Below are 22,759 nucleotides of genomic sequence, written 5' to 3'. Positions count from 1 at the left end.
AAAAAAAAAAAAAAATAATAATAATAAAAAAATAAAAAAAATAAAGGCCTAACCTCACCCCACCCACACAATCCCTACAACTGACCAAAAATCAAGTTTGCCTTGCTTCTCGTACAAGATATTGCAGCTGCATCGCTTACAAACAAATGAACAATCTCATGCTGACCATCAGGGAAACAAGACCATCCTAAATTTATAGCAATCAAGCTTATTCCAGTTGATTTTGTCTGGAAGTTTCAGGTTGAAAAGATGAACTCAGTTGTATGTCATTCACTAAGAAAGTTTCAGTTGGAGTACCGATTAACAGCATATGTAACAAATCACACTAGCAAAAGTCCTTTCCCAACATGCTTACTAAAGAAAGATAAAGTAACAAGTTTTAAAATATCATGCAACTAAGTCAACTCATAATTGCCTATGAACAGATCAAATGTCTTTACTCTCTAATTTATAAAAGAAGAGAATAGTAGGCCATGCATTGGTAAAAAGCATAACCACACGCTCCTAGTCACAGACAAGCAGGTAGTATCCAGAATTTTTTTTTTTTAATTTTATTTTATAGGGTGTGGTAGCCTATTGTCCTTAAAACTCAATCTACACGTGACTTGAGAGAAAAATAAGATAACAATATATTACTATTGCTTGATAACACCAACTAAGATCAAAACATAAACCCTTGGTTAGGTTGATTTAATCCACAATGTCAAACCTTGACACAAGGATACCTAGAAGTGTGGGTACCAGCACTTTCTAATCCTAGAAATATATATCCAACAAGAAAATAATTGTAAGGGTATCTGCAAAAAATACATAATAACCAGAAAAGAATACAATATGATAAAAAAATGAACTAATTGCTATCATAAATTTGATTGATTGAAAACCTTGTTAACATAAAAGGGTTTGCAATTATGAAGCAATAATTTTTGGACACTTACTCCGTCATAAGTCTTCCTTACGAAAATATTTACGGTTAGAGAAAGATGTCCCTGCTCACTCCAAACTTGTGTCTAACCAGGAAGGAAATGGCTATAAATTGAATGGTAATAGAAATGCATCTTTTGCAGGTGCAACTATTAGAAGATCAACTGAAATAACTCAAGATTCCTCTCTTCAAATTTACCAATTTTATATAATAGAACCAGCACCAATTGTTTTACAATTATGCAAGTTCGTTTCATGAAATTTTAAAATATGGCTATAAGACCAACAATCTTTTATAGGTCGGACATTTAAGCAGTTAACAAACAACATAACTAGGAGTGTAGTGAATATAAGAATTTTGATATGGATGATATGAAATATGCTAAGGGATAGGATAAGAAAGAAGTATACATCTAATAAGCTATATGTTTCTCCCAGTATACGAGAAAAATGAGAGAGAACTAATTGAAATGAACATCGCAGTGAAAGCCAATTATTGCACCAATTAGGAGATGATGATAGTTAGTGGAGCAACAAGGATTTAAGGTAAGGCTAAAAACATGGATGAAAGAAACTAAAGAGGAAATAATAGTTGTATGTCCACCAAGAAGATGAGTCTAAAGCTGAACGGAAGGAAAGGATACAGTTAATAGATCCCAGGAGTTTTGTGATGAAGGCTTTGTTGTTCTTGTGGTAGTTATGTAAGTGCCTGTTAGATAATCTACGATGAAGAAATTAAAAGATGGAAAAGAAAGTTATGAATAACTCCCACCAACAATAACAATCGGAGTATTTACTTAAGCAAAAAGTACAAACTTGAATTACCAAAGACCAAAAGGATTAACATAATAAGAATAAACACATGAAAAAAATCTTATATGAAAAGGTTAGAATTGTGAAACACTGACTTCTTGATACACACTACGAACGGGTACGCCAGAAGGTATACTGGGTGGAAAAGTCCAAGCAAGAGAAAGCCACCCATGTTCATTTAAAAAAAGCTAAAATGCACAAAAATACCATAAAGTTTTCTATTTTTGACAATTAAATACCACAAGTTGCATTTCGGTACAAAAAAATATGATGAAGTATCCAAAATTTGCACGTTTCTCCCAGCGATCATGGAAACGTGGAAATTTTCAGCAGAATGTTTCTCTATAATACTTACATGCTAATTTTAGATCTTTTTAACTAATACCAAGGTTATCGATAGCGGATAGCGTCGCATAGCGGTGAGGCATCGCTAAGGCTATTTTGGGCTGTTACGGCAAAATAGCGGTAAAAAGCGCAAAGTCAAATAGCGATCTAATTTAGATATGTATAAATACTAAAAAAAGAAAAATCTAAGAAATCTAAAAGTACATATTGGATAATTTAAAGAGATCTTAAACATGAAATAGACATGTAACCATCACGTAATACCGAAGATGACTAGAGGAGTCAAAAAGTCATCGTCTTCGAGAAGAAAAGCTTAGCGATGACAGGATTGCCCTAAGAGGAGCTCACGGTGAAGGAGGTGAGAGGAAGTACCAAGGTAGGTGTCAGAGGCTATGAGAGGTGGCGGGAGTATGCTGAAAATCACAGGAGACGGTGGAATGCAATGATTAAGGATTGAGTTTAATTTTTAAAAAAGTAAGCTTCAAACCGCTTTTAAATAGTAGTCAAAAAGCAAAATTCGGATGCAATCGCTCACTATTTACCGTTATGACACACTATTGGCCGCTTTTGCGAACAGACATATTTCGCAATATGTCACTGCTATTGCGCGATAGCGTAGCGGACGATAGCGTCTCGGGAAGGAACCGCTAACGCTATTAGCGCTGCTATTGCGGGGCTATTTACCGCTATTTATAACAGTGACTAATATTTGTTAAATCAACCAAATTTCTTTTTCAAACTTATCTTAATTATACCTTAGAATAGAGTTGGGATATTTCCAATGAAAATTTTAATAAATATTAATTGTTAGAAAATAAAATTAGTAGGTAAATATCATAGAGAAGCATTTGGGTGAAAATTTCCATGTTTGCATGATCAATGGTAGTAACATGCAAATTTTGAAAACTTCATGGTATTGTTTTGTACCAAAACTTGTGGTATTTAATTGTCAAAACGGGAAATTGTATGGTGTTTTTGGCAATTTATCCTTTAAAAATGGCTATATATCATATGACAATAGGAAGGCGTTGAATTCTCTAAAGCCCAAAACACTCATAGGTCGAGTTAGAAAACTTTTGGTGTTCCTCCTATAAATATACCAATATATTAGAGAAATAACACTATTTCTAGTTGTTAGTCAACTGCCACAACATAGGTTCTAGGAAATGTGTACTACTAGAGGATGAAAGAGACATAGGGAATCTTACCTACAATTTCCTGATTCCCTTGGGACATTTCGCGATTCATGGCTTCATAATACTGCAGACGGTCACGCAGGCGAGAGATTTCATAGTTTTTCTGAGTCGATTACAGCCTTAGTAATTATTTCAGTTTCTTCCCTTGCCAAAGCCCTTTCAATAGCTTCGTTAACAGCCCTTGTAACTAATATCTCTTGACAAATTGCAGATGGGTCCATCTCAACTTGCATATCTCCAGAATTCTGTACCTCAGGAAGTGACAATCCCACTTGTGGAAGACATGCTGCCAACCTATGCCACTGCATATGTGTGCAGTGCAGACCCTTCTCTGCCTTAGTCCGTCTCTCAACCTCCTCAAGGAGACTGAGCCTTAATGCTTTCAGTTCCTCGCCGATGTTGGTTCTCAAGGAGGGAGATGAGTTTGAAATAGAACTACCGTCAGAAAAGAAATCTGCAGAAGCTTAGTATGTCAGTGAGCATATCAGTGAAAAAAGAATGTTAGGAAATACAACTGTCTGCAAAAAATAGACAAAAATATTGTAACGTGAACTGTTTGCCTGATATGATTTGCTAATGCAATTACTGTCTATCATGTAATTAGAATATAGTAAGAAAATGGATTGATAATGCTGATAACAAATAGTTACAGAAGGCTATATAAGTCAGAATTATATCCTGGTAATGGTTCTATATTGAACTTTAGAGATTTCCTAGGAAAAGGCAGTACATATAGATAAATATGGAAAATCATGAGCGTATTTATCATTATTAAAACAATTAAATGAGCATGTTATCTAATATAATAACCGCAAAATGGTCCAGTATGTAAAACTCATAGCACAGTACACGTAACCGTACGAACGATGCACTTATGTTGAAATGTTATACTTAATGGGCTCATCATTCTTGGTTAGTGACGCTGAGGGAGTTTGAAAACTGAGCATAGAGTAGCACTCAAATATATAGTAGTCAAGCCAATTCAACTTCCAAATTGGACGTTATATGATGTTGATGCAGGCTCTCCCTTTGGATTTTGTTTCTCCGATGTAGCTTACTTCCTATATTCGACGTAGACCCACATTATGTAACTTGTTACATAATTTCTTATTGATGAAAGAAGATAGAATTTTCGCCTTTTACTAAAAGAAGTCCATCATGCAAAAAAGGAAAAAAAACAACAGGAGGGATTCATGTACACAACAAGCATGTGTACCAATTTTTTTTTTTTAATATATTATAATATAAGATACAGAAATTCTAGCTCCGACAACTCTGTATTGTCAGTTACCGTCCCTTCTGCATAAAAATTCACTGAATTAGGATGTATTTTGACATCCTCTGGTCGTCCTTTCAAAAAAAGTGTACGGTGAAGATGCATTCAGCAATAAGGGTGCACATAGAGAATACGTACTGATCGAATATAGCCTATTCCCTGTTCATCATCATCTGTAGTATTTGAATTATGTATTTTTATGGTTTAGTTTTGATCCCGATTGAGGAACACATATACGCTGAGAGCAGAGAATTCCTGAAAGTAAGCGGTTGTCAGCTTATCTAACAACATAAGGTACGTATATAGTTCAAAGAGGAAGTGACGGGGATATTGGTAACTAGTCTGAAGTTGGTAGCCAGTTGAAAAGCAAGATGCAGTAATGTTAGTACTCGTATAGTTCTGGAAAGCATACGTAGTGTGAGAAAGAAAGAAATTCCCTATGTCCTCTATATGTACGATTAGCCCTAACCCACCCATCAGAAATCAAAACAACAACAACAACAACAACAACAACAACGGAGTAAGAGAGTGAGAAAGAGGGAAACCTTCAGGGGCATCGTAGTAAGAGAGTGGAGAAGGAAGCAGCTTGATTAATCCGATGCCCACTAATCCTCCCTCCCGCTCCTCCTGTTATTAGCAGGGTCGCCTTCAGTGTCGCTGCCGCTGCTCGCAGTATGGCTCACGGATCCCCGATGCTCCAAGAAATCATGATCACCATCGTCATCAATGACATCAACACGTTGACCGTCGGTATTATTGGCTTTGGAGTTGGGATTAGGGGATTTCTTCTTCTTCTTCTTCTTCTTCTTCTTGCTGTAGGATGCTATTCCGGTGGTATCAACGGTAGGCATAGCCCCCCTTCTCCCTCCCTCGTTAATCTACTCCGCTTCGTCTTGACCAGGACACCGTCTCCGTACGCTTGCCTATGCCCTTATGGGATCAGGGAGGAGTTTTGTGTAGGCAGCAAGAAAGAGGGAAAGAAGAAGGAAGGAAAAAAAAAAAAAAGAAGGGAGCAAAATCCTTTCCTTTCTTTGCTTTTCTTTTCTTGCGGCCGTAGATATTTAATTAATTGACGGTGTAACAAGTAATCGGGCTGCGATTGAAAGAGTGCAATTTGGGCGGCCCGTTAGGTTTGAGGCGGGGCCGGGTAAGACCCGGTGTACCTACACAGACACAGTACACCCTAACTTAACGGGCCTGATCATTTTAATCCGCACCCATTAAGTCCAGACGTCTGGATTCACTCCAGTGAATCTGGATTCACTCCAGTGAATCTGGATTCACTCCAGTGAATCTGGATTCACTCCAGTGAATCTGGATTCACTCCAGTGAATCTGGATTCACTCCAGTGAATCTGGATTCACTCCAGTGAATCTGGATTCACTCCAGTGAATCTGGATTCACTCCAGTGAATCTGGATTCACTCCAGTGAATCTGGATTCACTCCAGTGAATCTGGATTCACTCCAGTGAATCTGGATTCACTCCAGTGAATCTGGATTCACTCCAGTGAATCTGGATTCACTCCAGTGAATCTGGATTCACTCCAGTGAATCTGGATTCACTCCAGTGAATCTGGATTCACTCCAGTGAATCTGGATTCACTCCAGTGAATCTGGATTCACTCCAGTGAATCTGGATTCACTCCAGTGAATCTGGATTCACTCCAGTGAATCTGGATTCACTCCAGTGAATCTGGATTCACTCCAGTGAATCTGGATTCACTCCAGTGAATCTGGATTCACTCCAGTGAATCTGGATTCACTCCAGTGAATCTGGATTCACTCCAGTGAATCTGGATTCACTCCAGTGAATCTGGATTCACTCCAGTGAATCTGGATTCACTCCAGTGAATCTGGATTCACTCCAGTGAATCTGGATTCACTCCAGTGAATCTGGATTCACTCCAGTGAATCTGGATTCACTCCAGTGAATCTGGATTCACTCCAGTGAATCTGGATTCACTCCAGTGAATCTGGATTCACTCCAGTGAATCTGGATTCACTCCAGTGAATCTGGATTCACTCCAGTGAATCTGGATTCACTCCAGTGAATCTGGATTCACTCCAGTGAATCTGGATTCACTCCAGTGAATCTGGATTCACTCCAGTGAATCTGGATTCACTCCAGTGAATCTGGATTCACTCCAGTGAATCTGGATTCACTCCAGTGAATCTGGATTCACTCCAGTGAATCTGGATTCACTCCAGTGAATCTGGATTCACTCCAGTGAATCTGGATTCACTCCAGTGAATCTGGATTATATTGAAGAATAAGAAACTTATGGTAAAAAACAAGCTATAAAATTTTAAACAAAAAGAATAAGAATTTTATGGTAAAAAACAAGCTATAAAATTTTAAACAAAAAGAATAAGAAACTTATGGTAAAAACAAGCTATAAAATTTTAAACCATGAAAAGATTTCACCTTTTACAGCAAAAAATTACGCTTTTTATGGTAAAAAACAAACAACTCACATACTGAATCTAGATTCACTGTTGTGAATCGAGATTCACTGCAGTGAATCTAGATTCACTTATGCATGTCTTCGTTTTTCAACTGGTTTCTTCAAAAAACAAAAAACTTTTCAGACTAAAAGGTGAACTATTTCACCTTTTACAAGATGTTGAAGACAGAGAGAGAGTTGAGCGAACCTTGGAGGGTTGACGGAGCGGATCTACGGGTTCGGCGTTGGCGTCGTCGGAGGGGGATGATGGCGAGGTGGCAGGGGGTGGAGGAGCTCGGATCTGGGTTGTTTGATGGTGAGAGAGAGGAAGAGAGAGAGGGCTGGTTCAACCTTTTGGGAAATGGAGGAGAGAGAGAGAGAGGAGAACGTCGGAGGATTGGTTTTTAGTGGTTCAAGCTTTTGGGAAATGGAGTAGCATTAATTACCTCTCTTTAGTGGGCGCGAGAAATAATCAAAATTTTTTACATCAATATTTGCACGGTTTAAGGAAGTAGGAGAAGATGAAAAAAGCAAATTGGTAGGGAAGGGAATGTCTTTAGCAGTGTTGCTTCAAGCTATAATCTTATGAATGATGTCATGAGCGCTTGATTGCACAAGCTGTGGAAAGACAGGTGTGGGCTGTTGTAGGCTGTCTAAAAATCACTGTAGATAGCCGATCCCCATCAAACACCGATGATGGAAGTTACAATTTGACGGCTTCCAGAAGGCTACAATTTAAAGACTTTCATGTAGATAGATGAAAGTTACAATCTGACGATCTTCACAACAACTGATGAAAGCTCTAATCAACAGCCTTTACAATCAATATCGGGAGTTACAATCTGACGAGTCTCACATATCAAAGAGCTAAAGCAAAGATTATAAAATGACGATCTTTGCAACGCTTTGACAGAAAGAGACTACAAATCGACAGTCTTTTCAAATCAAGACGCGGAAGTCCTCCCCGCGTAACAGCATCAAGACGCACCGCGTTCACAGCAGCTGACGCAGTGCAAACACAACTCACATTCAGCTACAAACGCTGCAAACGCAGCTCAGATCCAGCTGTCAACGCAGCTCATGTTCGACCGCAAACGCACCGTCCGAAAGCTGCCAACGCAGCTTCCAAATCGCTACAAACGCAGCTTCCAATTGCTGCAAATGAGCTTCCAGACATTGCATTCAAGCTTCCAGACACTGCGTTTGAATGCAGAATTCAGTCAGAACGCGGATTTTGCGTTTAACTCGTTCAAACACGAGCTGAACGGTTTCAAAACCGTTTCTCATGATCTGAGGGGATCATAACTCCACTCAGGAGTGATTTAAAGGGCGGTTATATCCCATAAGCCCTACTTAGGAGCGAATTAAGAAGATGGTTACACCCCTTAATCCCCTATAAATAACTAAAAAATCAGCTTAGTTCGGATCCTTCTCTTTGGCAGCAAAGAAGAGATCCTTCTCCTCGGCGGCAAAGAAGGGATCCTTCTCCTCGGCAGCAAAGAAGGGATCCTTCTCCTCGGCAACAAAGAAGAGATCCTGAGGCTGGAGTTTTGGGAGGAGGGGGAGATATCTTTGGATCTTTGAGAATTTTGGAGATCTAAAGATCGGCTTCTTCGGATCATCTTCTCGGCAACAGATTCTTGGGACTATCTTCATGCTTGGCTTATCTAACCAATTACGGTTAAGATCAATCAACTCTTTTACAAGAGTTTAAACTCGCTCTGAGTTATCAATTCGTTCAGAGTTTCAAACTTGTCACGCAAGTCCTCCACAGCGTAAAATCTTGAGGAGAATATACCGTTCCAGTGAAACAAGACGTTCGGATCGTCAACGAGAAGCAAACTCGACACGAGCATTCGAGGGAGGTATCTCATCGCTACCGTGAAGAACCCAGACTTAAACAAAGGGGAGAATTCAGATCAATTCTTCTCTCTTTTGTAATTGAAAATCCAAATTGTAATTGAGATCGAGAGAATACAAATCAAATTTCTTTCATTTTATTTACTATAAATTTTCCACTAAACAGCTATGCTTCTTAATACTTTGCCAAAACCAAAATGATGGATTTCGATCTACCCCCACCCCCCGGGGACTACAGATTGGTTTCAAAGTTGCACCCCTTTCCTAGAATAAAGCCTCTCGATGTAGTCGGTTCTTGGAATGAAGCCTCTCGATGTAGCCGGAGGGGCAGGTATTCTTACTCTTTAAACCACATACACCTGATCATGTTGCCAAAACACATTGACACCTGGTCATGTTGTGAAAGATGCAAATCCATAGAGCACTGCAACTCTTTAAAATAGCAATGCGTACAAATCAGGAGTGGCCTCTTCATCTTTTCAATTTCATATTTCTTGTTTACCAATTTCCATATCCGTGTTTTACTTATTTTGGAAGCTGAGAAGGAACTTTTATCTTGCAAATATTAAAAATAATGATTAGGTTATAGTATTACAGAGATATCGAGGAACCCGAATGAGAGCTGCATAGTGAATGGAAGTTAGACTACTGACAAACTGGCTCAAGATGTGTACTGCATAGGCGATATCTGGACATGTTGCTGAAAGATAAACCAATACTCCAACAAGTTCCCGATATCGAGTAGGTTGAGATAAGGGATCACCATCATCATGTTGAAGCTTCAAGTTCATTTCCATCGGTGTGGAGAGAGAAGTGGTAGCAATGAAAGGATCACTGAGAGTAGCACGCTCAAGAATATCTGCAATATACTTCTGCTGAGAGAGAAGATAGTCACGAGAGGAAGAAGCAACCTCAATATCCAAGAAGTAACGAAGGGATCTAAGATCTTTCATCTCAAATTGTCTTTGAAGATGTTGCTTTAAGGAAGTAATGACGTGATTATCATGTCATCAACATAAAGTAATAGAATGATTGTACCAGAGGCTAAGGACCAATAAAATAAAGCGTAATCAGCTAAGCTTTCAATAAAACCAATAAAAAGAAGAGATTATCGAAAACGCTCAAACCAAGCCCGAGGAGCCTATTTGAGACCATATATAGCACGACGAAGGCGACAAGCATGTCCTGGAGGAGCAGGAAAGCCAAGAGGTAACTGCATGTACACTGTTGCAGACAGATCGCCATTAAGAAAAGCATTTTTAACATTCATTTGATACAAAGGCCAATGTTTTGCAGCTGCAACATCATTGAGAGTGCGAATGGATGTTATTTTTGTAACAGGAGCAAAAGTCTCTTCATAATCACTACCATACTCTTGTGAATCCCCGAGCTACAAGACGAGCTTTATACCGCTCAATAGAACCGTCAGATCGAGTCTTGACCTTATAAATCCATTTGCAGGTTACCGGTTTAACACCGGAAGGCAGAGGAACAAGATCCCAAGTATTAGTCCGATAAAAAGTCTCCAACTCTTCCATCATTGCTTCTTACCATTCTGGATACTTAATTGTCTCAGAATATGAGTTAAGTTCATGTATAGAGTGAATAGCAGCAAGAAAAGAGACAAACTCAGGAGAATATGTGCTAGTGACACATTGAGCATACCGAGCAGGGGGATGATGATCTCATGGAGGATTGCGTCGAGGGAGAGGTGTCACATCGGGAGAAGCTGACACAAATATAGAAGGGACATCAGTAGGAGTATCTTGCAGTAAAGGGGATGTAGTAGGCGAATGTCCGGGAGGTGTGGATGAAACAAGAGCACTATCGTTTAATGCCATTGGAGTGAAGGAGGGAATCGATTGAGTAGACGAAGGTACAGGTGTCACTGATACAGGTATAGTAGTTGAAGGTAATGAAGGGGGTTAAAGAAAGGAGAGATATGAATCTGAAGTAGTATAATAGAAAATATTCTCAAAGAAGGTCACATGACGGGTAATACGAAGCCTTCGAGTAGTAGGTTCATAACAACGATACCCCTTGTGAACGGTGTTATAGCTAAGAAAGATACATCATGCAGTGCGTGGAGATAGTTTATCTTGTTCATGAGTTGGAAGCAAGACAAAACAAACACAGCCAAAAGTGCGAAGAAGAGAATAGCTAAACTGAGACTTGAAAAGTTAAAAATATAGAGAGGTGTCAACTAATACAGAAGATGGAGTAATATTGATAAGATAAACAGCAGTCAGAACTCAGAAGTGCTTCTGCCTAGAGATATTGAGGTACAGATGCTGATATCAGAAGAGCTCTAGTGGTGTCGAGAATGTGACGATGTTTTCTCTCAGTAACACCATTTTGTTCATGAGTGTGTGGACAAGACTGTTGAGAGAGTGTGTCATGTGATTTTAAAATAAATTGCATTGCCGAAGAGATATATTCACAGGTACCATCAGAGCGAAATATCTTTATACGTTTATGAAACTGGGTGTGAATCATATTTATAAAGTCTTTATAAATATTTAAAATATCAGAACGAGCACTCATGAGATATGCCCAGGTGCCGCAAAATAGTCATCAATAAAACTGACATAATATCGATAAACAGACAATGATGGTAATACGGCAGGTCCCCAGATATCAGAATGAATCAAATCAAATGGGGCTAAAGCAATTTTATTATATTACTGGATGAAAATGGTAGGGCAATTTTTTTAGCTAATCGACATCCAGAGCAATTTGATAAAATAGAGAATTTTAAATTTCCTAATACACCTGATTCAGATAAAAGTTTTAAACGAGAACCAGAGATATGATCCAAGTGACGGTGCCACAGATCAGAAACAGAGAGCCCATGACAAATGTTGGATGGAATAGAAAGATATAGAGACTCTAACTAATAAAGTCCATTAACTCTATGATCTGTCCCAATCTTCTGACTAGCGTGATCCTAGACAACACAAGATTTAGCATTAAATAAGATAGTGCAACCAGAATGTGCAATATTCCCAATGGATAAAAGTTACATAGATAATTTGGGAATATAAAGAACAGATTATAATGTTATACGATTAGAACTATCAGAACTTGGAGTAACATCACCTAACTGAGAGACTACAAGGGGAGTGTCATTAGCAGTATAAATGCATAATGAAGACGGAGCAGATGAATAATTTGTAAGAACATAGTTATCAAAGGTCATATGATGAGATGCACCCGAGTCAAATATCCAAGGAGTAGAAGTACCAGATTGAGCAGACAATGTAGTAAAATCTGAGCTGGAGGCAGCATCACTAAGCCCAAGATTCTTAGCTATTAATGTAGTAATCTCTGACAGCTACTCAGAAGAGAGGGTAGAAGTTTGCGACTCTTGAGGAGCATGGCTAACATCAGCCGAAGCAGCAAATAGAGGTCGAGTCTTCTTGAGTGTCGGACAAGGTGGTCTCTTACGACATTATCAATAAGATGACTTGGCTTCTTACAATAACGACAGTAGAGTTGCCGAGAGGAATCAGATGTACTGTTAGAAGAACCCCGATAGAAAGAGAACTGCTGAGGAGTAGCTAGAATAGTATGTGATGAGGGTAATGGCAGAGATGCAATAACTAGAGGGGAGAGCATCTGAAGACGCGTCTCTTCAGATATGAATTTAGCCATAGCTTCACAGAGACTGGGGAGAGGACTGCAATAAAGAATGTGTCCATGTAAGCTTTTGAACTCAGAGCGAAGACGCATGAAAAAATGATATAACTGTTAACGATCATGTTATTTTTGAAATACTATGGCAAATTCTGGAAGCGTCTCAGGAATAGGTTCCTCCATCATCTGCAATTCCTCCTACTAGCCTAATAATATGGACTAGAAATATTGAATAGGTCGATCACCCTGACGTGCATCCTGAAGAGCTTGGTGAAGTTGATACTCATGAGCAGCACCAGTCTGAACAAACATGTAACTGAGAGCTAGCCACTGCTCACGAGATGAAGATGCTCGTCTAAGGGAGAGCCAAATAGGAATAGCTATAGAACACATAATATATGCCATGATCTATTGATCAGTATGGATCCACTGAGAATAAGTGATCTGAGAATTATCAGTAGTGGAATCACTAGAAGTGATTTCTGATATAGAGGATGTAAATAACGAAGGCACAATAACAATTTTTGATGGGACAATGAAGAGATCCGTCAAGATAACCATGCAGGGTAATTTTTAATATTTGTAAGTTGCACATCAAGGGGTGGAAAGGTGTAGAGTCCTTTCTTGTCCATGAGTCTGAAGTTTTTTTTGTGAAGTTTTTTTTTTGTTAGATAGAAGATGGGCCTGAAGATTGGCCTCAGATAAAAGAGAGATGAAACCCTAGAACAGAACTAAAGAAGAGGGGGACTCTGAACCCGTCTCTGTGAGAGAGAAAGAGTGAGAGAGATCACATGGCCGCTACTAATGTTGAGTTCCGCTGCTTCATCAGGGGCCTCACGTGGGCCACTGACAGCCACTCCCTCGAGAAGGCCTTCAGCACCTACGGAGAGGTCATCGACTCCAAAATCATTGTTACCTTTGGTAGCGATCAGGCGATGAAAGACGCCATTGAGGTGATGAACGGTTAGAACCTCGACGGGAGGAGCATCACCGTCAACGAGGTCTAGTCCCGTGGATCAGGCGGCGACGACGGAAGTAGGTAATACCGTTGGCTAGGAATGTTTCTGTGACTAAATTTGATTTGAGGATGTATGATTAGAATTGATTTAGGGATTAAACCTAATGGATTAAATCTATAGCTCTGATACCATGTTAAGTTGGTATTGAAGAGAACTCTATATTTGATGTTCAGATTTACAGGTTATATATATACAATCAGTAGCCCACATACACAATTAGTAGCCCACACTAGGAACACTCTAGGAGGCGGCTGAGGCGGCTAGGAGGCGGCTGAGGCAGTTATACACATATAGGGTGGCTGGTGGCTCATGATATTATCTAACAATACTATTGCATTCGGGATTAGAAATGTGACACACATAGAGAGAGCTCTCACTAAAGCTCACAGGTGAACTTCCTTGGTACCTTCTATATTGTATGCTTAGTGATGCCAGCTTATTTGTGCACGTGCACAAGAAATACCAACTTTCTTTGTAATGTTAAAGCTGTGATGTCATATTTTTGTTGGGGCATATGACTTGAAAATATTATCAAAACAACACAAGTCATATTGTTGCTAGTCACACTGCATGAGCAACATCTCATATTGTGGTGATGGGGTACTGATGGGATATACTTAAAGTTTCAATAATGGTTTTTTTTGCAATTTACAAAGGGGAAGAAAATGTTCCTCAACACTATTTGATTTGTGTAAAAATGATTTTCTAATTGAAGGAGTTGATTATCAGAACAAGCAGTCTCCTACTTTAAGAAAAATGTTCTATTTCTCGTACTTAAATGTGCTTTATTTTATTTTATATGCTTTTACAATTTGCAGGGTACTTTGATGAGGAGGCCGTTTTCTATGCCTTGAGTTGAGTCATGTGGACTTACCTATCTTCAAACAATTGTGAGTCTTTCTAAACATGTATCTACTGGGGTTTGTATTTGCCTCTCGAATTCCTAGGCCACATTACAGAATTGCTGAACCTATGTCTTATGATAATAAAATGTCATGCTTATAATAGTTTATTGCTTCATTAGCTTCTCTTCCCTCTTGCCACCAATGCCCCCGCTACTGTATCAATCGAAGTCTCCTTATCCTTCTTCCGAAGCTGATAATTCACAAGTGCAGCGATGACCTCACTATACGAAAGAGATGCCTTCAAAAGATCTCAACCCTACAAGATGAAAACGAGATCCACAATAGTAAAAATCTCATATTTATCACCAACTAAAGCCCTAAATGAGCTTCCAAAGTGATCTACTCCTCCATCTAGCCCAAGTGTAACCTAGTCTCTGATACCACTTATTGTGCGTGGCGGCCAAACCGATGGGATGCCGAGAATAAATACCAATGTCGAGAGAGAAAGCAAAACAATCCAAAATAACGGCACAAACACAAACAAACGAATTTTACGTGATTCGGCAAGTTGCCTACGTCCACGGGGCAAGAAGGGGATGAGTTTTTACTAATAGAAAAGGAGAGTACAAATAGAGATTACAAATCCACAAACTAATCTCTCACACAAAGCTCTCAATCTCTCACACAAAGCTCTCAATCTCTCAAACAAAACTCTAACCAATAGCTCCAGAAAAAGCTTTTTTCTGTGCTCCAAATATCCCCAATACTGCTCTCCATAAACCCTAAAACGTGTGTTGGTATTTATACCAAACACCAATCCCAAACAGATCAGGAAACCCAAATCAGGCCCGAAAACCCGATCCGGTCGACCGCAAATGTGGTTCCGGTCGACCGACCAGAACAACAGAAACTCACCATGTTATCAAACCATGTATCGGTCGACCGGAATTACCCGTCGGTCGACCGGACAGCAAAGTCGGTCGACCGGCATTTTACCTCGGTCGACCGCCAAAGTGCCTGAAACAAAAGCATGTAGCGTGCACGTTTTCGGTCGACCGGACTTGCCTTGCGGTCGACCGAACAACACCCAAATTGTTTCCTACTTCATATTTTCTGAACTTGGTGGCCATGTCCCTAATTCTACAATGGTATCATCACGCATCTTACAATTGAATCTAAATAATAAAGGTTATTGATTTTTTTATTTTTTATTTTTTATTTTTTATTTTTTTATTTCTTTTTTGAGTTAAAACAGTTTGTTAATTTACATGTAGGATGATCAAAAGATTAGGAAATATTTATGCCATAATTCTTTTAGGTAAAACATTGAGCGTGTTTTAGCTTAAAGAATCAAAATATGTTTGTGTACAGAAAGAGGAGTTTCTACATTTTCTAGAGGGATTTAGCTTATAGGATTAGGCTTCACTATGTTGTTTTGAAGAGTTACGCACATATTGGTTCTCTTGTATGTTTATATCTATATGTCTTATGTTTGAAACATGCGAATTTTTTGCCGCTCGGTTTTTTCACAGAAAAAGAAAAACAAAAATCATTAACAATTGATGAATTACAACAGGAGTATGAGTATTCCGTCCAACATCAAGGTGGTACCCCGAGACTAAGAATATTCCAAGTTTTCTTCTTCTCTTCTTTTGCATTGTCTTCGAGCTTTAACATTATTTGTTTACATGCATATGGTGCCTCGAACATAAAAGACAATTAATTTCATCTTCGTCGTCATCATCATCACCTTACATTATTACTATATTTACCTCCTTTGCGGGCGGCCCCTCCTTGTTAATGAAAGCAAATATATACACTGCATACATACATGTATGAACACGTACGAGAAAGAAAAAAAAAATTAAAAATAAAAGGCTAGGCTCCCTTGTGGAACAAATCAAGGTGAGCACTGAAGACAAGGCATGAGCTTAACTTATTGAGAGCAACTCTCCAAGAAATGAATGTTTGTTTCAAGGGATGGATTTATCTGACTCTGGTACGATCGACGACAAAGGCGTGTCAGGCACATCATGGATCTCTGACACCTCCTCTGCGAATTTGGACGGGTCTCCCTTCGGATCATACCTCTGTATCACTAACACCGATGCTGTTGTTGAGAATTCAGACGAGGCCAGGTAGCTACCCACTGGTCCTAGCTCCTCACAGTCAGTCCTGTCGACTAATGGCAATATCGGAGTCCTGCGACCCACGAGGAAGATATTGCATGATTTGCTCACACCCTTGATTGTTGAAACTAACTGCGCCCTCCCTTCATATACTTTTTCCTCAAACTTTATAGAATCTTTCTTTGCAGCTTGCAACTTGGAGATGGAAGCTTCATCTGTGGCATTCTCGTCCGGGACTACGCTGCTGCTACTGCCGGCTTCAAATTCAGGGGATTTCCCTTTCCCTTCAACAGCGGGGAGGAAGCGCAGGACGGTGAGTGCAATTCCTGGGTGTTCTGCCATGCGAAGCCCGTAGGCGAGGGCCTCCCTGTCGTCAGGTCCTCCAAAAAAGAGGACGATAACTGTGTAGCTAACGTCACCAGGAGCAGCCTGCGCAATGCCTCCAAAGCCTCGGTCAACAAGGATGGCAACAGAGCAAGGAGCGTGGCGGAGCACCCGCTGGTTGACGTGTTGATAAGTGCTTCCCAAGGACTCGAGGCTTCCATCCACCTGTTGGAGCTTGTGGAATGGAACAAGGATGAGCGCCACACGCTTTTCCTGCGCGCTTGCTAAGATGTCCTCGTGAATGGTGTTAAGGTCAGATATGGCAGTGGCTGGGCGAACAGAGACACTGCTGAGCTGCTGGTAGGCTTGGAAGGCAACCGTCATCTGGTCGCCGTCGCGGCTCTTCTTGTTCCAGAAGGGAAGGCCGTTGCGTTGCGGCGGGCCTTGAGGACCATGGAGACAGCAGAGGAACGCTCAGAGAACTCCATGAGGTGCATGGCGTAGACAATGATGCCATGCCGCCGAGTGCCACGAGATGATTCGGCCAGATTAATAAGGGTTGGGATGCTGCGGTTGCTGTGGAAGCAGGCAAGGATACGAAGCTCGCTCTCGGTGTCAGAACGTTCAATGGTGCGGTGCTTGTAAGATGCGCTCCGTCGTGCAGGCTTGTAGATGCCCATCACGGCTGGGGTAGTAATGAAGGTTGTGACGAGAGCCATCAGCACCAGAATGGCGAAAGTCTCATCATTCAGCACCTGCAAGCACAAACTCAGGTGTCACATCCCTAGGCGTAGATATATCTAGATCCCTAAATTAACCGTCTTTTTGACTTGGATGTTCAGCTAAAATCTGGTGAGTAAAAAATACGAAGAATTTTTTGCTTGGGGTAGATGAATTGGCAACAAACCTTGCGGTCCTTCCCAATGTTGAGGACGATGAGCTCAACCAGACCTTTGGTGTTCATTAGGAATCCAAGAGCGAGGGACTCTCTCATTGGTACCTTCACCATAAGCGCCACGATCACAGTTCCAGCAATCTTGCCTAGGCAAGCATTAGCAATTACGAGAACAAGCAGCCCCCAGGATTTAGCACCACTGATGGTGGCCACATTGGTCTTGAGCCCACTTGACACAAAGTAGAGAGGCAACAAAAGACCAGCTATTAAGTCCTCCACCTTCTCGATCAGTACCCCTGCAAACGGACCATCTTTGGGCACAACAATTCCGACCACGAACGCTCCGAACAACGCGTGGATGCCTATTGTGTCGGTAATGAATCCTGCTGCGAGCACGGTCGTCAGAGTGGCGCAAATATAGACCTCTTTGACGTGCTCTCCCTCTGGAGATCGACGTGCCAATCGCATAGCCAGGATTGGACGCAGGAAGATGGCCACACCGGCCACGAATGCAGCCCCGGTGAGGAGCACCCATAGGGAGACTAAGAGCGAGCCGCTTCGCTGAGAGGGCGACGGCGAGGGCGAGAAATATCCAAGCAGCCACATCATTGACGGCAGCAGCAGACATAGCGATGCGGCCAAGGTCGGTGGTGGGAGGACTTGAGCTCGGCTAATGATACGTAGCCACGGAACTGGGAAGGCAGTGATGGAGAGGGCGACCCCCATGAAGACCAAGAAGGGACCCTGACGGACGCCTTTGTTGACGGTGGAGCGGAGGACGACAGAGGTGCCGATTCCGAGAACGAAGGGGACGGAGATGCCTGCGAGTGCAATGGCGAGAGCACGCTTGCCAGTGCGGCGAATAGCACGGAGGTCAAGCTCGAGGCCGACGAGGAAAAGGAAGAAGAGAAGGCCAATATTGGCTATGGTGTCGAGCACAGTGAGACTGCTCGTAGGGAAAACTGTGTCAAGGAACTTCTTGCTGCGCCCCAGTGCAGATGGTCCTAGCAAAATCCCTCCCTGCACAATTTATTACCATACAATGAGTCGTAATATTCTACCCAACTAACTAAATCGATCACGGAGTTGAAAAGAATTAATAAATGGATTCATCTTTTTCTTCTCAATGAAATATCAATCTTATCTCCCCTTTTTTTATTTAGCAATTGTCGCAAATTTCTAAATACATGTAGCTCAACGAAATAATTTTTTGATACTTTCTACAATCTTTTAAGAGTACCGTGTGTAACTGATCATATAAGTTCTTAGTTAGACAAGCTGTGATGCGTGTAAATATTGAAGTATTTGGTTTTCATTTACTATCCAAAAACAGTAAAGAGACGACCGCATGCATACTGTTAATCACAGTTGTACGTATTTTGTTTAGGTGTTGATTATATTTGCCACCCATCTCGAGTTAAAAATAAAAAGAGTCAGAATAATTAATTAAATGCAATATGCTGGCATATAGTAAGTGCTAATTAAGATATCGGAGTGACACGCAGGCGAACGATGCCCAAAGCAATTGATACGCAACTGTCCGTACTATAAGAAATTGGAAGAGTATTGCCGTACGTTGGAAATTGAGGAGAATCGCCTAAACCAGAACGTTGGCGTTTCAAGTGTGGACAGGGGTTAATTAATGGGCAAGACGTGAATATTGAAAGCTAACGATTTAAAAGTCAGAGAAAGCAGGCAAGAGGCATGCATTGAGAGGGAAGATTTGAAAAACTAAGGCATATGCAGTGGAGGAATTAATACTTACTATGATCTCAGCAATGACGCGAGGCTGGCGAAGGGGCTTGAGGAGGTAGGCGAGGGATCTGGTGAGAACCACCACGATGCAGATCTGAAGGATTAAGAGAGGCAGCGCGTAGTCGAGAGGATTGTCACCTTGCCACGCCCCGTTCGACGTTGCCTTCGTCGATGTCTTAGTACTGCTAGTGCTGCTGCAGTTGTTGAAGGTCGATGAGGTATTATTCCCTGCATGAGCCGTCTCGTTGAAGATCGACCCCATCGCTACCAGCCAAGATCTTTTCCCCTCCTTGATCTGATCTCGGCCTAGCTAGCTAGTACTGCACTCATATCCATCAAAAACCAATCAAGTATTAGTAAACACGCTGCAGAAATATGCGACGTCGACGCATGAATTGGTGGTGAATGATCAGTTTCGTTATTACGTACCCGAGCCGGCGACTAGCTTAGACCACTTACGAAATAGTAGAGATTTACGGATAACATAGATTTGTGGCGGTCAACTTGTGAATGCCAATGCGAGTGCCAAATGCAAATGGCAGTGAGGAGCTATATATATACATGTATAGATAGATACACACACGCATTAGCACTAGCACATGTTGTAGGTAGACAGAGCTAATTAAGTCGTCGCCTCTAATATGTAAGTGGGGAGCATATTCTATTTATTTAATTACAGACGTAATTCCGGCTAGCTAGCTAGCTTGAGATGTCAACGCCTTACTTAATTATACACGCACACACTCCTTATTAGTCCTCGTTGGATTTAATCTAATAAATCTATTTGTGGGCACATATGATTAATCAATGTGTATTGCTATCTTTCAGGATAACCCATTAAAGTGATCAATTAAGTTGGGTTAATTTGGTATTTAAATAAGTCATGGGGTTATATGTGCAGATACCAGGTTGTAATTGTAATTTATTGAGGGGCTAAATTACAAAAGTACAACATCTATAAATAAGGGGTTATGGTCCCTAACCTAGGGTTACATTCTCTAATTCTCTACACCCCCATCTAGATAGAGAAATTCGGCTAAAAGAGAAAACCCTAAGGTTAGAAGATCCAAAACCCAAAATCAAGATCAATCTATGGATTCAGGTATAAGCTTCCGCTCTCTTTTGATTTTGTTAATCTCTTTGAATTAATCATGGCTATATGGTTTTAGATCTCAAGTTTTATGATGTAGATCTATCAAGTGGTATCAGAGCCACCTTGATTAATTCTTAGGGATTTAAGTTTTATTGGGTTTTTGATCTTAAATCTCTGGTTAAAGATTCAATTTTTGGGTTCGGATGAACAGTAATGTTCTCGGATGAACAGTAATATTCGGTGAACAGTAATGGAAAATTTTTTCGGATGAACAGTACAGTATTTTTTTCGGGTGAACAGTAACTGAAAAATCGCCGGTGAACAGTAACTTTTGGGAATTTTTTGGATTTTTCTTACACTTTTTTGCCAATTCTGTTTGATCTGTTTTGAAAATAAAAATCAAAGTTTTTGGGTTTGTCGACGGCGGTTTCAGTTTGAAACCCTAAGGGTTCATGGCGAAAATTAAGGAGGTGGTTACTCAAACGAACCTCGCGTTCGTTCAATTTTAACGAGCTTTCGCGCTCAACGAACCTCGCGTTCGTTCTAAGGTGAACCTCGTGTTCAACTCAGGTGAGCGTCAAGCTCAATTTACGAACCTCGCGTTCGTTCTACTAAGGTGAACCTCGCGTCAACTCGGTGAGCGTCAAGCTCAATTTCAACGAATCTCGCGTTCGTTCCCAAGGTGAACCTCGCGTTCAACTCAGGTGAGCGTCAAGCTCAATTTTTAACGAACCTCTCCGTTCGTTCTTCAGACGAACCTCGGCGTTTCGTACTTCAGACGAACCTCGCGTTCGTACTTCAGACGAACCTCGCGTTCGTACTTCAGTCGAGCCTCGCGTTCGTACTTCAGACGAACCTCGCGTTCGTGCTTCAGTCGAGCCTCGGCGTTCGATACTCAGACGAACCTCGCGTTCGTAGCTTCAGACGAACCTCGCGTTCGTACTTCAGTTGAACCTCGCGTTCATTTTTAACGAACCTCGCGTTCGTTCCAAGTTGAACCTCGCGTTCTTTTATCAAACGAACCTCGCGTTCGTTCATTTTAGACGAACCTCGCGTTCGTGCTTAAGTGAGCCTGACTCAATACAGTCGAACCTCTCGTCGAATTAAGGGAACTTCGTGTTCATTATGTTAAGCCTCGGCTTTTCATGGGTCCACTTTGGTATACTTAATTTATTCAATTAAGTTATGGCTAGTTAAGCTGTGATACCCCAATTAAGTTTTTGGAAATTCAGTTGATTTAAATTTTTTAATTTAAATCTAATTCGGTTTTTAATCAATTATTGAATTCAAATATTATGACACTAAGGTATTAAGGTTGTCTCTCACTCCAATTGATTAATTGAAACAAGAAGTTGCCAAAGTACCTCTCTTGTGTAGATTGTTCATGAGGAATGTGAGATGTTTTGTGTGTATGCTTTCGTGTAAATATTTAATCGGCCCAAAGGAAGGTTAATATTTATTTAGACTGTATACACTCTGCGCATGATAAGCGTGTGACAATTATAAGGTTTACATGTGAATAATGAATCGATCCAAAGATAGTTTCATTATTTGACATGAGTTATTGTCAATGTTTGATCATTGCAAACAAGGTATCACTTACAAGTTAATATACTGTCCAAAGACTTGATATATAATTTTGTGCCGGTATCTTGGATGGGGATTGTCATTATTTGAATTTTATTGATTTGATATTGATGAGCATCTTTTTTTATATTCAGCTAATGCATCTGCTGCAACAATTTCTGCTAACATCAACTCAATTCCATGCTAAATCGGACAAACTTCAAGTTTGGAAAGAGAACATATTAATTGTTTCTCTGCGCATGGATCTTGACTATGCTTAAGAACTGAACAACCCCAACCTCTCAATGGCGGATAGCACTCCTGATGCAAAGAAGAGCATGAGAAGTGGAGCGTTCAAATCGCATGAGTCTTATGATCATTAAGCGGGCGTTCGCGAAGCCTTCAGGGCATAGAATCCGAAGGATTATTAAGGCTAAAGATTTCCTTGCCGAAATTGAGAAGCGTTTGCGAAAAAACGATAAGGTAGAAACAAGCACGCTTTTAGCTCGCTTGATTTCAATGAAGTATAAGGGCAAAGGAAATATCAGGGAGTACATTATGGAAATGTCTCATATTGCTTCAAGCTTAAGGCACTTAAACTCGACCTTTGTGACGAGTTATTAGTACATCTGGTTTTG

At 40.6% G+C, this 22,759-nt stretch overlaps 2 protein-coding genes and 1 long non-coding RNA gene across 3 annotated transcripts in view; all 3 read right to left on the bottom strand.

The window, feature by feature from the left end:
* The window catches only part of LOC109831960, a 6,892-nt gene extending 1,111 nt beyond the window's left edge, over positions 1 to 5,781 (bottom strand). The window contains exons 1-2 of the long non-coding RNA XR_002244601.1: positions 5,100 to 5,781; positions 3,291 to 3,732 (exon numbers count right to left, since the gene is read on the bottom strand). This is a non-coding gene — a long non-coding RNA (uncharacterized LOC109831960). The remainder of the gene's footprint in view (positions 1 to 3,290; positions 3,733 to 5,099) is intronic.
* Positions 9,438 to 9,812, bottom strand: LOC109831468 (uncharacterized mitochondrial protein AtMg00810-like). The gene has a single exon (XM_020398787.1). The coding sequence runs from the start codon at positions 9,810 to 9,812 to the stop codon at positions 9,438 to 9,440; it is 375 nt and encodes a 124-aa protein (XP_020254376.1).
* On the bottom strand, positions 15,105 to 20,010 carry LOC109831958 (cation/H(+) antiporter 19). The gene is given in 7 exon segments (XM_020399453.1): positions 15,105 to 17,247; positions 17,250 to 17,567; positions 17,720 to 18,260; positions 18,262 to 18,359; positions 18,362 to 18,727; positions 19,473 to 19,782; positions 19,892 to 20,010. Coding segments are annotated over 6 exon segments (2,490 nt in total). The 5' UTR covers positions 19,725 to 19,782; positions 19,892 to 20,010; the 3' UTR covers positions 15,105 to 16,332.

This window comes from Asparagus officinalis, chromosome 2, assembly GCF_001876935.1.
Source record: "Asparagus officinalis chromosome 2, Aspof.V1, whole genome shotgun sequence".
Classification (NCBI taxonomy): Eukaryota; Viridiplantae; Streptophyta; class Magnoliopsida; order Asparagales; family Asparagaceae; genus Asparagus; species Asparagus officinalis.
The sequence above is the reverse complement of the archived record's forward strand: the minus strand, read 5'-3'. Positions and strand labels throughout refer to the sequence as shown.